Source organism: Sus scrofa, chromosome 3, assembly GCF_054392235.1.
Source record: "Sus scrofa isolate SSC_HxYL_T2T_F1_AM1 chromosome 3, Sscrofa_HxYL_maternal_Yorkshire_Landrace_v2.0, whole genome shotgun sequence".
Lineage (NCBI taxonomy): Eukaryota > Metazoa > Chordata > Mammalia > Artiodactyla > Suidae > Sus > Sus scrofa.
The window spans coordinates 70,636,827-70,649,265 of NC_139385.1; the positions used below are offsets into that span (position 1 = coordinate 70,636,827).

Sequence of the window (12,439 nt, forward strand, 5' to 3'; positions counted from 1 at the left end):
GAGTTCACAGCTTGCTGTATGGCTGCCAGAAATAGTGAAGTTGGAAAAGCAAGTCCACATGCCCAAGAGATGAATATTCTAGAATAATATTGCACACTTTGTGCTGTGCTTTCCATGAAGGAAGGGTCTTAGCAGAATGAGCTCGTTCTGAGGAGGCTGGCTGGTGCCTTGAGATAGGGTACTGTCCTAGAGATGCTTAGTCACTGCTTCTGGCACCTCGGTATCTGAGCAGTGGTCATGGCCAGGTTGGTCTTGGCAAGAGGAATGCCCATAGCTGAGCCCATATTCTCCCCCTGTCACTTCCACATGACCACTGGTATACAAGCCCAATGAACATGCAATATGGTGCCTGAGGTGAAAGACTAGTAGACAGACACAGGGCTGGTCATCTCATCCACCTGATTACCAAGAGCCTCCTCTGCCATCAGGACTTTTTAGTGAGCATGAGAATGGGCCACAAGTATCTGCATTCTGTGGGCCCATTCACACAATTCCCAATCCACCTCAACACCAGCTGCTCAGTCTTGTCCCTTCCCAGTACCTTACCAAATCCTTACCTGGGGTTTTAAAATGTACCCCAGATTTGTTTCAGCCTGGTTTAGTAAGGCATGCAGACACAGACATGACTCATGGAGGAAGAAGTTTTACTCACAGTTCCCTGGAAATAGGGGGCACAGCACACCCTGCAGGGCCACATGGAGAAGCAGCAGGGTCAATCAGGAGTTGAAGAGTGAGGGAAAAATGTGGCAATGACCTTTATTATGGTGCCTGTGGGAAAGTCAAGGCAAGGCAGCATAAGCAAGTGTGGAATGGGCTAGTTTGAATAATTTCAGCAGGCTCTGGGATTGGGGGCTGCTTGTAGTTGTCTGCTACCAGGCCCTGGGATGATTAGGGCTGGAAAATGTTGGCTCATTCTGTAGAAGCTCCATAAGGGAGAGAGTTTGGAGTCTGAATCCTGCATTGATCAGTTTGCACATGTGCTGTGGGGCAACAATTTGACTATCCCTATGAATTAGCTGGTCCTAGGGAGGGCAGTCCCTCTCTAGTCAGCAAGACCCCAGATGTCACAGCAAGAATACGGAAAATAAGAAAATAACATTAATATTCCTGGTGACAATATAAAGGCCTTAATTACCTTAGGGCATTTCTCCTCCTGGCTAAGAGGGCTGCTCAGAAGTCTGCCTGCAGGGAATTTCCCTTCTCCACTCTCTCGGGGTCACCCTGACTATACAGTCATCCACTGTGAGCTTGTGCCAGCAGATGATGCATACTCATCTGGAAACCAGGCTCAGATTCTTCCTTTCTCAGTCATTGGGCATAGGGGATTCCCCGTGAGGCTGGAACAGGGCCCAGAGGCAAGAAGGAGTGAGAGGCTCAAGAAATACTAGCATGACTGGCATGGGGGAGGGTCCAAAGGTGAGGTGAGCTGTGAGGTGAGCTAAGAGGTGGCTAAGCCTGCTGCCCCACAGCTCACAGAGGAGGACTTTTGCAGGCTAACAGGAGACCTGGCAGCAAGATCTGATGGGCTGAGGAGTCTCAGCCCACCTCTGTGGTTCAGGGAAGGTCGCCAAACTCTACCTCCCACCCTTTTCTTGTAGCCAAGGGTCACTGCTTGTCTCCTATCTCCTCACCCCTGCCCTTGACCAGTCCAGAGGGACTCCCCAGTTGTGCTGTCAGCTGTCCATTCCAGAGTTACCCCTGGAGTATATATGGAAACTTCTTTAGGCTAACACTTCCTGCTTCCTCTCTGCAGATGAGTATGCATCATCTGCTGGCACAAGCTCACAGTGGATGACTGTATAGTCAGGGTGTCTGTAGGCCCAACCTCCATCCTGAGATTTAGTTTTGCCTTTCAAGAGGCCTGTTGGGCAGTGTTCTTGGATCTCCTTCTGGACGCTCAGACTACCTTCAGCCTCATGGATCTCAGCGTCTAATCCCTAAATTGGCGCTTTCTGTACTTTTTTTCTTGTGTGAGTGGCTCCATAACTGTCAGTCACTCATGCCTCAACTTCAACAGACCCATTTCCTCCCATATATACCTATCCATCCATCTCATGGAGGAGATCTATTGCCTTACAAACTATCTAATTCTGTCTTCTCAAAAAGCCACCTAGACCAGTATTTTCCAAAGTATATTTCTTCTCAACCTTTTTTTTTTTTTTTTTTCTCTTTGTCTTTTCTAGAGCCGCACCCACAGCATATGGAGGTTCCCAGGCTAGGGGTCTTATTGGAGCTATAGCCGCTGGCCTACAACAGAGCCACAGCAACACGGGATCTGAGCCGTGTCTACAACCTACACCACAGCTTATGGCAACACGGAATCCTTAACCCACTGAGCAAGGCCAGGGATCGAACCCACAACCTTATGGTTCCTAGTTGGATTTATTAACCACTGAACTATGACAGGAACTCTGGAAATGACATTTAATCTGATATCCTAGGGCTGAAATTTGCAGGCAGAGGAAGATGCTCCATTAGGAAATGGAAAGAGATTTATTATAATTGGAATGGAAATTTGAGGAGGTGTGGGTGAGGAGGAGAGCTTTTGATGGAGATAATTAGTGTCCGATTTATGCAAGGACTTGTAAGCAGGTTTAAGGAATTTGGACCTTATTGTAACAACAAGGATCTACTGAAGGCTTTAAGCTAGGGTGGGGAATCATCCAGTTTGGATTTTAGAGGGTCATTCTGACTGGAATGTGGAGGACAGATTGGGAGTAGGGCAGAGGTGCAAAGACCAGTCAAGAGGCTGTAGTTCTGGTTTAGACAGGAGATGTTGGTGGTGGGAAATAGTGGCAGAAGGATGGAGAAAATATAAATTCAAGAGAAATAAGAAGGTGGAAGTGACAGAGCTTGGTGATTTGTTGGCTGTGAGGTGAGGAATGCAGAGTTTCCTTCAGGGAGAATGTCTAGTCTTAGGTAAGTAGAGAATGTCAAGAACAAAGCCCTGGGGAGGAATCAGTGAGCCTGAGAAGTAGCTAGAAAGTCAAGAGGGAAACCTGGACAGTTGTAGTGTTGGGAGAGTTTTTCAGCAAGTAGTAATTTCAAATCCATCTGAAAAGTCAAGTAAATCAAGTGAAAAACTGAAAAATGGTTGCTTACACTCCCTTGAAGTATATTACCAAGTGGAACCCCCAGAGGGCAGTTTTGGTGTAATGGATTCAGCACACTGAGTAAGAGAGGGATGAGAAAGTAGGCACTGCAGGCGTAGATGACTCACTGAAATTTGTAGCTAGGGGTTGTCAAAATTTTTTTCTATCATTTTTGTCATTTTCTGATATTTCTAACAAAAGATACTAGAACATGTTTTGAACACTAAAAAATAAATGCCTACAAAGAGGTAATTCTGGCTCCTGGCAGTGTATCTGGACACAGTGTTGGGAATTCCTGGATTCTGGCCCCAGTATGCCATGGTCTTTACAGCTGGACAAGATCTTGTTTGCTTCTGGTTAAGGAGACTGCCTTGCTGCAAGGTAACCTTGGTAGTATGTAGTATCTCAGAAAGCAGTTTCTTTTGATGGACTAAGCCAACCTTGTTCCCAGGGGACTGTCTTATTTTTCTAAGTAGAGAAGGTCTCTGATTAATCTATTTGAGCCACATTAAGAGATGTGATTATTGAGATGAGAGTTTGCTAGAACTGCCTTCATTTTTTAAAGATATTCTTGCTGGGTATAGAATTTTACATTGACACTTTGTTTTCTTTTTGTATTTTAAAGATATTATTCCATTTCTTTTGATATTATTTCTGATAAAAAAAGGCTGCTATAATTCTTTTTTTTTTTTTTTGGTCTTTTTATGGCCACACCCACTGTATATGGAGGTTCCCAGGCTACGGGTCAACTTGGAGCTGTAGCCGCCAGCCTGTGCCACAGCCATAGCAACTTGGGATCTGAGCCATGTCTGTGACCCACACCACAGCTCACAGCAATGCTGGATCCTTAACCCACTGAGCAGGGCGAGGGATCAAACCCACATCATCATGGATACTAGCCAGGTTCATTAACTGCTGAGCCATGACAAGAACTCTGAGGCTGCTATAATTCTTATTGTCATTCCCCTGTATGGAATATCTTTTCTCCCTCACTTAAGGTTTTTATCTTTGTTTCTTAGAAATTTTACTGTAATGTGGCTAGGTGTGATTTTCTTCTTATTTATCTTATTTTGAGTTCAGTGGGTTCCCTGGTTTTGTGGGTTTTCCATTTTGGTCAAATTTTGTTTTATTCTAGTCTAGTCTAGTCTAGTCTAGTCTAGTCTAGTCTTTTTGCCTTTTCTAGTGCTGCACCCATGGCACATGAAGGTTCCCAGGCTAGGGGTCTAATCGGAGCCATAGCCACCAGCCTACGTCACAGCCACAGCAACACGGGATCTGAGCCACGTCTGCAACCTACACCACAGCTCACGGCAACACCAGATCCTTAACCCACTGAGCAAGGCCAGGGATTGGGACCACAACCCCACGGTTCCCAGTCGGATTTGTTAACCACTGTGCCATGACGGGAACTCCGTTTTGGTCAAATTTTGGAGATTTTCAGTCAGTATTTCTTTTTTTATGAGTTTAGTTTTGTTTTTTTCCGCTGTACAGCATAGGGGCAAAGTTACACATACATGTACACATTTTTTTCCTCCCATTGTTCTGTTTCAATCTAAGTATCTAGACATAGTTCTCAATGCTACACAGCAGGATCTCATTGTAAGTCCATTCCAAGTCAGTCAGTATTTCTTAAAATAATTGTTTTGTCCATTTCTCTTTTTCCTCTCCTCTGGGATTCCTATTCCATGTATATTAGACTGTTTGATGCTATTCCACAGGTACTGAGACTCTTCATTCCGTAGGTTGTCTTTTTGTTTATTTATAGTTTCCTTTGCTGTGCAAATGCTTGTAAGTTTGATCAGGTCCCCTTTGTTTATTTTTGTTTGTATTTCTATTGCCTTGGGTGACTGAGCTAAGAAAACATTTGTATGGTTGATGTCAGAGAATGTTGTGCCTATGTTCCCTTCTAGGAGTTTTATGGTCTTGTCTTATATTTAAGTTTTTCAGCCATTTTGAGTTTATTTTTGTACATGGTGTGAGGGTGTGTTCTAGTTTCATTGATTTACATGCAGCTGTCCAGTTTTCCCAGCACCACTTGCTGAAGAGGCTTTTTCCCATTTTATATTCTTGCCTCCTTTGTCAGAGATTAATTGACTGTAAGTTTACACTTAAGCTTTTAATCTTTTGGAAGTTTCTTGTGTATTACACAAAATGAGATCCAAATTCATCTTTCTTCATATGTATAATTTTTTTGCAGCTCCATTTATTGGACAGTTTCTCATTTCTCCACTGATCTGAAATGCCCCATTTATAATATTCCAGAGTTCCATAGATATGTAGATTTGTTTCTGGGTTCTCTACTCCATTGGTCAATTGGTCTATCTCTGTACCAATAATTAGCAGACTCATTTTATTAGCCTCTGGTAGATTATGGTATCTATTAGGGTAGATACCTATTCTCTTTTTCAAAAACAGTCTAGCTCATTTTGATTTTTTGTTCTGCTGTAAAAAAATTAATATCATCTATTAAGTCAATAAACTATTTAGATTTAGATTGTAAAAGTATTAGAAATGTAATATGTATTATGTGAAAAGTTATGTCCTATTTGGTGCTCTTATACATGATCATGATAGTTTTCTACCTAAAAAAAAAATGACTCTAGAAAAAACAAACAAAATAAATAAAAAGACTCATCACCATGCTCCATGTCACCTAAATTTTCTCTTGTATTATCTTCTAGAAATTTTATAGTTTTGTACCCATCATTTAGGTCTGTGAACCATTTTGAATTAATTTTTGTGAAAGATGTAAGATCAATGCCTACATCTATTTTTTTAATGCAAATGTCCAGTTGATCCAGTGCCATTTATTGAAAAGACTATCCTTTTTCCATTGAATTGCCTTTTGCTCTTTGTTAAAGATCAGTTGACTGTATTTGTGTGGTCTGTTTTGGGACTCAGAATTCTATTTGTATAGTAAATTTGATGTATTTATATGTCGTTTCACTAATAGCACACTGTCTTGATTATTGTAGCTTGTAAGTCTTGAAGTTAGACAGTGTCAGTTCTCTGACTTTCTTCTTCTTCAGTATAATATTGGCTATTTAAGTCTTTGCCCTTCCATATAAACTTTAGAATCTATTTGTCTTCTAGTTTCTCCCAGCTTTTATAGCCTTCTAACCACTGTTTTGAAATTTTTAATCAGCGTTTATTGTCATTATTGGTAGAAGGGTTAGTCCCATACAAACTCCCCCTTTACCAGAAGCCAGATAGAGAAGATTAAGGGATTTGGACTTTATTCTGCAGGCTGGGAGATTTTATAGATTTTTTTTTTTATTTTTCTTTTTAGGGCCATTCCTGAGGCATATGGAAGTTCTCAGGCTAGGGGCTGAATCGGAGCTGCAGCTGTTGGCCTACACCGCAGCCCTAGCAACAAGGGATCCGAGCAGCATCTGGGACCTCCACCACAGTTCACAGCAATATCGGGTCGTTAACCCACTCACTGAGCAAGACCAAGGATCGAACCCACATCTTCATGGATACTAGTCGTGTTTGTAACGCACTGAGCCACAACAGGAACTCCAGTTGGAAGATTTTAAATGGGGGATTAGTAGGATGAATTCATGCTTTGGGGAGATTAGTATGGGAATGGCTTTTAGGGTGGATTGCCGAGGGGAAAGCCAAGAGACAGGAAAGTAGTTAGGAGATTCTCGCAGTTGTTTAGGAGAGAGGGGACCAAGGCCTCAAGTGGGGAAGAGAGACAGTAGAAATGGAAAAGGATGGTCACATGGGGGAGCCTAAAAGAAAAGATCCAGTTTCTATGAGGGGCTGTGGTGCTTTCCCATGGGGAAGGGTTTTTAATGACCAGTGGTGGTTACCATCATTCCATCTCAGAGAGTCTGGCCTGCTTAAAGTTCCTGCCAAGGTGTGCCTCTACTGGGGGCTTGGAAACCTTAGTCATCTGGTGTTAGTCCTGGAAAAATGACCTGACTTAATCCTGAGCCACTGCTAGTCTTCAGGTCCCCCTGGCTCACCTGAGGACAATCGAAGGCCACCAGAGGTCTGCTTTGATCTTGAGCCCGGGTCGGTTGTTTGCTTCCAACCCCAAGGTCTGGAGTGGAACTGGACCAACCTGGGGAAGGACAGGAGAAGGGGTTCCCAGTGCAGGCCACACTGCCTGGACAGACTCTGTGTGCCTGCCGGGGCCTGGTCTCCAGGTTGGCAGCCGCTCATCCTTGACCTTTTCTGCTAGCTTTGTTGCTTTGTCTTTCAACAGGTCAAATGGATGATGTACTGGATTATATTTGCACTTTTCACCACAGCAGAGACATTCACCGACATCTTCCTTTGTTGGTAAGTCTTCCAGGAATGGGAACTTTTCCAAGGAAGATGCTGCCTAGTGTCTGGGGAGAGGTGAGGCAGGTCTGAATGCTGTCACAACCCTTACTGCAAGGCAGAGAAGCAGAGATGCTAACTGGGACATTTCAATCAATTAGTCTATACAGTTGTTCAAGTAAATGTTTATTCTATGACCTTATTAAGAGCAGGTATTGTTCTTAAAATGGTATAATGATGGGCAAGATAAACACAGTTCCTCAATTAATAGAGTTGGTAAAGAAGCGTTCATATGTTAAAAAAATTAAAAGGAAAGAAAGAAACAGCACACAGACGTGTGCAAGAAAACTAAGTTTCTTACGCTATTCATTCTCACCATTACTGCTTTTCATAGTTGTACATACTTTCAAAGAATGTGTGTGTGTGTGTGTGTGTGTATATACACATACATGCATACGTTTGCTTTTTTTAAAACAATAGTACTACAGTATACCTAACAGTTCACACTTTGTTTCTTAAGTTCATTTATTTATTTATTTTTGTCTTTTTGCCTTTTCTAGGGCTGCTCTGGCGTCATGTGGAGGTTCCCAGGCTAGGGATCCAATCGGAACTGCAGCCACCAGCCTGTGCCACAGCCACAGCAATGTGGGATCCAAGCCGTGTCTGCAGCCCACACCACAGCTCATGGCAACACCGGATCCTTAACCCACTGAGCAAGGGCAGGGACCGAACCCGAAACCTCATGGTTCCTAGTCAGATTCGTTAACCACTGAGCCACGACGGGAACTCCTTAAGTTTATTTTTGAAATACTTTCATGTAAGCATAAATAGGCCTATTTTTTTTCATTTTTAAAAAGTTTTATTGAAGTATAGTTGATTTACAGTGTTGTGATAATTTCTCCTATACAGCAAATCTCCCTGATTTACAGTGTTGTGATAATTTCTCCTATACAGCAAATCTCCCTGGTGGCCTAGTGGTTTAGGGTTCGGCATTGCCATTGCTGTGGCTTAGTTTCAATTCCTGGCCTGGGAACCTCTGTTTTGCCATGGGTGCAGCCAAAATAAAAACAATATACTACTTTTTGGGCTGCAACTGTGGCACGCATAAGTTCCCAGGCCAGGGATCAAATTTGCACTGCAGTTATGACCTGTATCACAGCTGCAGCAGCTCCAGATCCTTACTTAACCCACTGAGTCACATGAGAACTTCCAAGATCTACTTATTTTCAGTGGCCATGTAGAATTTTACAATATGGACATACCATAATTTATTTAATCAATCCTCCCTTTTTTTTCTTGTCCTTTTAGAGCTGCACCCATAGCAGTTGGCTGCCATGCTATAGTACATGACAGTTCCCAGGCTAGTGGTCTAATTGGAGCTGCAGCTGCCAGCCTATGCTACAGCCATAGGAACTCCAGATCTGAGCTGTATCCATGCTGTGTCTGTGACCTACACCATAGCTCATGGCAACATTGGATCCTTAACCCACTGAGCAGGCCAGGGATTGAACCCGCATCCTCATGGATACTAGCTGGGTTCATTACCACTAAGCCATGACAAGAACTCCTAGTCAGTCCTCTTTTGGCAGATAGTTTATTTTCGCTATGAACAATGCAGTTATGACAGCAGTGGAGCAAGTGAAAATCATAAGCTAAATCTTTGTATTGACAAGATGTATCTTAGGTGAAAGAGGCTGTGAATAATATACATTATGATTATATATAATAATATATGTTTATATCTAATGCGTCTGAGTTTGTGCACATGTGAACATGTACTAAAGATAGTGTGGCAAATACTCATCAGTTAACCAAGGTTATTTCTGCAACTTGGGATCAGGGGGTTGTTTCATTTCATACAATATTTGCTGTATTGTATGAATGTTTTACCATGATCAAATATCATTGGAGAAAATAATAAAGATATTTCCATTTTGGAAAAAGAAAGTTCTTACCCAAAAAGGATTAGACTTACCCTCTAGGATGTCCTGGGTCAAAGACACCCACTTCTCTGAACATCACTTCACTGAGTCCTGTCTTGGGTCAATGACCTTCATGACCTCAGCATGCAGTTTTTCCCCTGGAGGAACCTGGCTTTCATGTCCACTGGGAGAGAGTGATGTCTTGGCTATTACGGCCTCAAGCTGGAAGGAAGGAATCTGGATGACCTAATTTAATATGCCTGTGCCATCCTGCCCTGTCCTGTGCCCAGATAAACAGCAGACTCGAGACAGGGCTGAGGTGCCAGGAGTAGAGATGGAACTCTGCTGCCCCAGGCCCTAGGAGGCCTGGCACTAGAAGGCAGACCCCATTTTGTGCAGAGCGACATTGGGGAGGCTTCTGTCTATACCATGGAGATGAGGCCAGACACAGTGAGGACTAAAGCGCATGGCCAGCACGTCTAGTGGTTCATCTTCTGTCTTAACAATGCCCTCCTTCTATCAGATGCTGGGTGACCTCCTGCTGTCCTTCAGTCCCCAATCATGACCATCAGGGGGAACAGTGTTAGTGCCATGGGCTCTTTACCACAGGTATCAGCATTTCAGCTTTGCTGCTCTTTGCTGGGTGAACATCCTGCCTGATGCTGGATGTGCTCTTCCCTGGTGGCTAGAGTATGTTTTATCCATGGCCTTGGAATTTTAGAGTCTTATCCCTAATAAGTGCCCAACAACTTATTTCTGGGATTGATTTGATTTTTTTTTTTTTTTTGTCTTTTTGTCTTTTCTAGGGCTGCTCCCACGGCATATGGAGGTTCCCAGGCTAGGGGTCTAATCAGAGCTGTAGCCACCAGCCTACGCCAGAGCCACAGCAATGCGGGATCCGAGCCGCGTCTGTGACCTACACCACAGCTCACGGCAACGCCGGATCCCCAACCCACTGAGCAAGGGCAGGGATCGAACCCGCAACCTCATTGTTCCTAGTCGGATTCGCCAACCACTGCGCCATGACGGGAACTCCTGATTTGATTTTGATTTGGGAGATGTATTTTTTCTCTATTGCTGCCGTAACAGATTACCACAAATTTGGCAGCTTAAAACCATACAGACTTATTATTTCACAGTTTCTGTGAGTGAGAAGTCCAGGTAGAGTCAACCAAGTCCTCTGCTCAAAGGCCAAAAATCAGAGTATGGCTTGGCTTGGGCTTTTATCTGGAGGCTCTGGGAGATTCCACTTGCAGGCTTATTCACGTTGTTGGCTGAATTCAGTTCCTTGTGGCTGTAGGACTGAGGTTCCCATTTCCTTGACATGTGCCACTCTGTCATCTTCAAGCCAGCAGTGGCATGTTGAATCATTCTCATGTTTTGAATCTCTGTTTTCTTCTGTTAGCCACCAGAGAAAGATCTCTACATTTGCTGTTAAGGTTTCATATAATGAGATTAGGCCCATCCTAGTAATCCAGTATAATCTCCCTGTCTTTTTTAAAAAAAATAATTTCATTATTTTGGAGTTCCTGTCGTGGCTCAGTGGTTAACAAATCCGACTAGAAAGCATGAAGTTGCGGGTTTGATCCCTGACCTTGCTCAGTGGGTTAAGGATCCAGCGTTGCTGTGAGCTGTGGTGTAGGTTGGTAGGTTGCAGACACGGCTTGGATCCCATGTTGCTGTGGCTCTGGTGTAGGCCAGCGGATACAGCTCCAATTAAACCCCTAGCCTGGGAACCTCCATATGCCATGCAAGCGGCCCTAGAAAAGACAAAAAGACAAAAAAAAAAAAGAAAAGAATTTTATTTATTTATTTATTTTTGTTTTTAGGGCCGCACACACGGCATATGATGGTTCCCAGACTAGGGGTCTAATCAGAGCTGTAGCTGCCAGCCTACACCACAGCCACAGCAACGCCAGATCCAAGCTGCATCTACAACCTACACCACAGCTCACGGCAACACTGGATCCTTAACCCGCTGAGCAAGGCCTGGGATCAAACCTGCAACCTTGTGGTTTCTAGTTGGATTCGTTTTCCCTCCACTGTGATGGGAACTCCTTCCTGTCTTAAAAGTCAGTTGATTAATTACTTTAATTACATCTGTAGAATCCCTTTTGCCATGTGAGGTAACTTATTTTGGGGGTAACTTAGGGAAGAAGGTCATGGGTTCAGAATGCTGACTGCCACAAGAAGACCATCTGTCTTTTTAAGGCCACACTGAGGCATATGGAAGTTCTGGGGCTAGGGGTTGAATTGGAGCTGCACCCACCAGCCTACACTGTAGCCATGGCAACACCAGATCCAAGCCTCCTGGTAGGAGGAAGCAAGGTGTAGGAGGGGACCAGAGGATGCTACTGTGTGAGTCGGGGGTGGGGTGGGGGCAGGGGCATTATGGGAGTCATATATCCCGTATGATTGTATATCTTAGCCTGAGTCCACTTCTGGAAGGATGCACAAGAAACTGGTGATGTTTGTGCTTTTGGAAAAGCATCCAGGATGGGAAGGAGACTCTTTGTCATGTACACTTTTGAACTCCTTGAATTTTTTAACTATGTGCCTACATGACCTACTTTTTAAAAAATACATCTTTTACATAATAAACTAAAGAACTGCAGTGCACCAGATCCGCGTGGATGGTTTGTGTACCTTGCATTGATTCCTGAGCTTGCCAGATTCTCTGCCAAATACTTTCAAGGAGTTCCCCTGATGGCTCAGTGGTTAACGAATCCGACTAGGAACCATGAGGTTGCGGGTTCCACCCCTGGTCTTGCTCAGTGGGTTAAGGATCCGGTGTTGCCGTGAGCTGCGGTGTGGGTCACAGACGCGGCTTGGATCTCGCGTTGCTATGGCTCTGGCGTAGGCCGGTGGCTACAGCTCTGATTAGACCCCTAGCCTGGGAACCTCCATGTGCTGAGGGAGTGGCCCTAGAAAAGACAAAAAGACCAAAAAAAAAAAAAAAAAAAAACAAAACAAAAAAAAACCCCTTACTTTCAAGACAAAATAACCTCCATTATTAATCATGAGTGTTCAAATGTAGGAGAATCACACCTCTTGTCCTTCAGCCCCATCTCTTTTCTGGCTGTGAAACACTAAACAGTCTTGACAGTTGCTGAGGAAATACTCAAGAAGGGTCTGCCAGAAGCAGAAGGC

At 43.8% G+C, this 12,439-nt stretch overlaps 1 protein-coding gene across 23 annotated transcripts in view; it reads left to right on the plus strand.

Annotated features, from left to right (window-relative positions):
- The window catches only part of REEP1 (receptor accessory protein 1), a 122,572-nt gene that overhangs the window by 69,061 nt on the left and 41,072 nt on the right, over positions 1-12,439 (plus strand). For all 23 annotated transcript variants that reach the window (XR_002342544.2, XR_014841532.1, XR_002342546.2 and 20 more), the window contains one exon: positions 7,309-7,385. Coding sequence is in view for 15 of the 23 variants with exons in the window: in XM_021087288.2 (XP_020942947.1) it covers positions 7,309-7,385 (77 nt within the window). In the remaining 8 variants the exon portion in view is untranslated. The remainder of the gene's footprint in view (positions 1-7,308; positions 7,386-12,439) is intronic.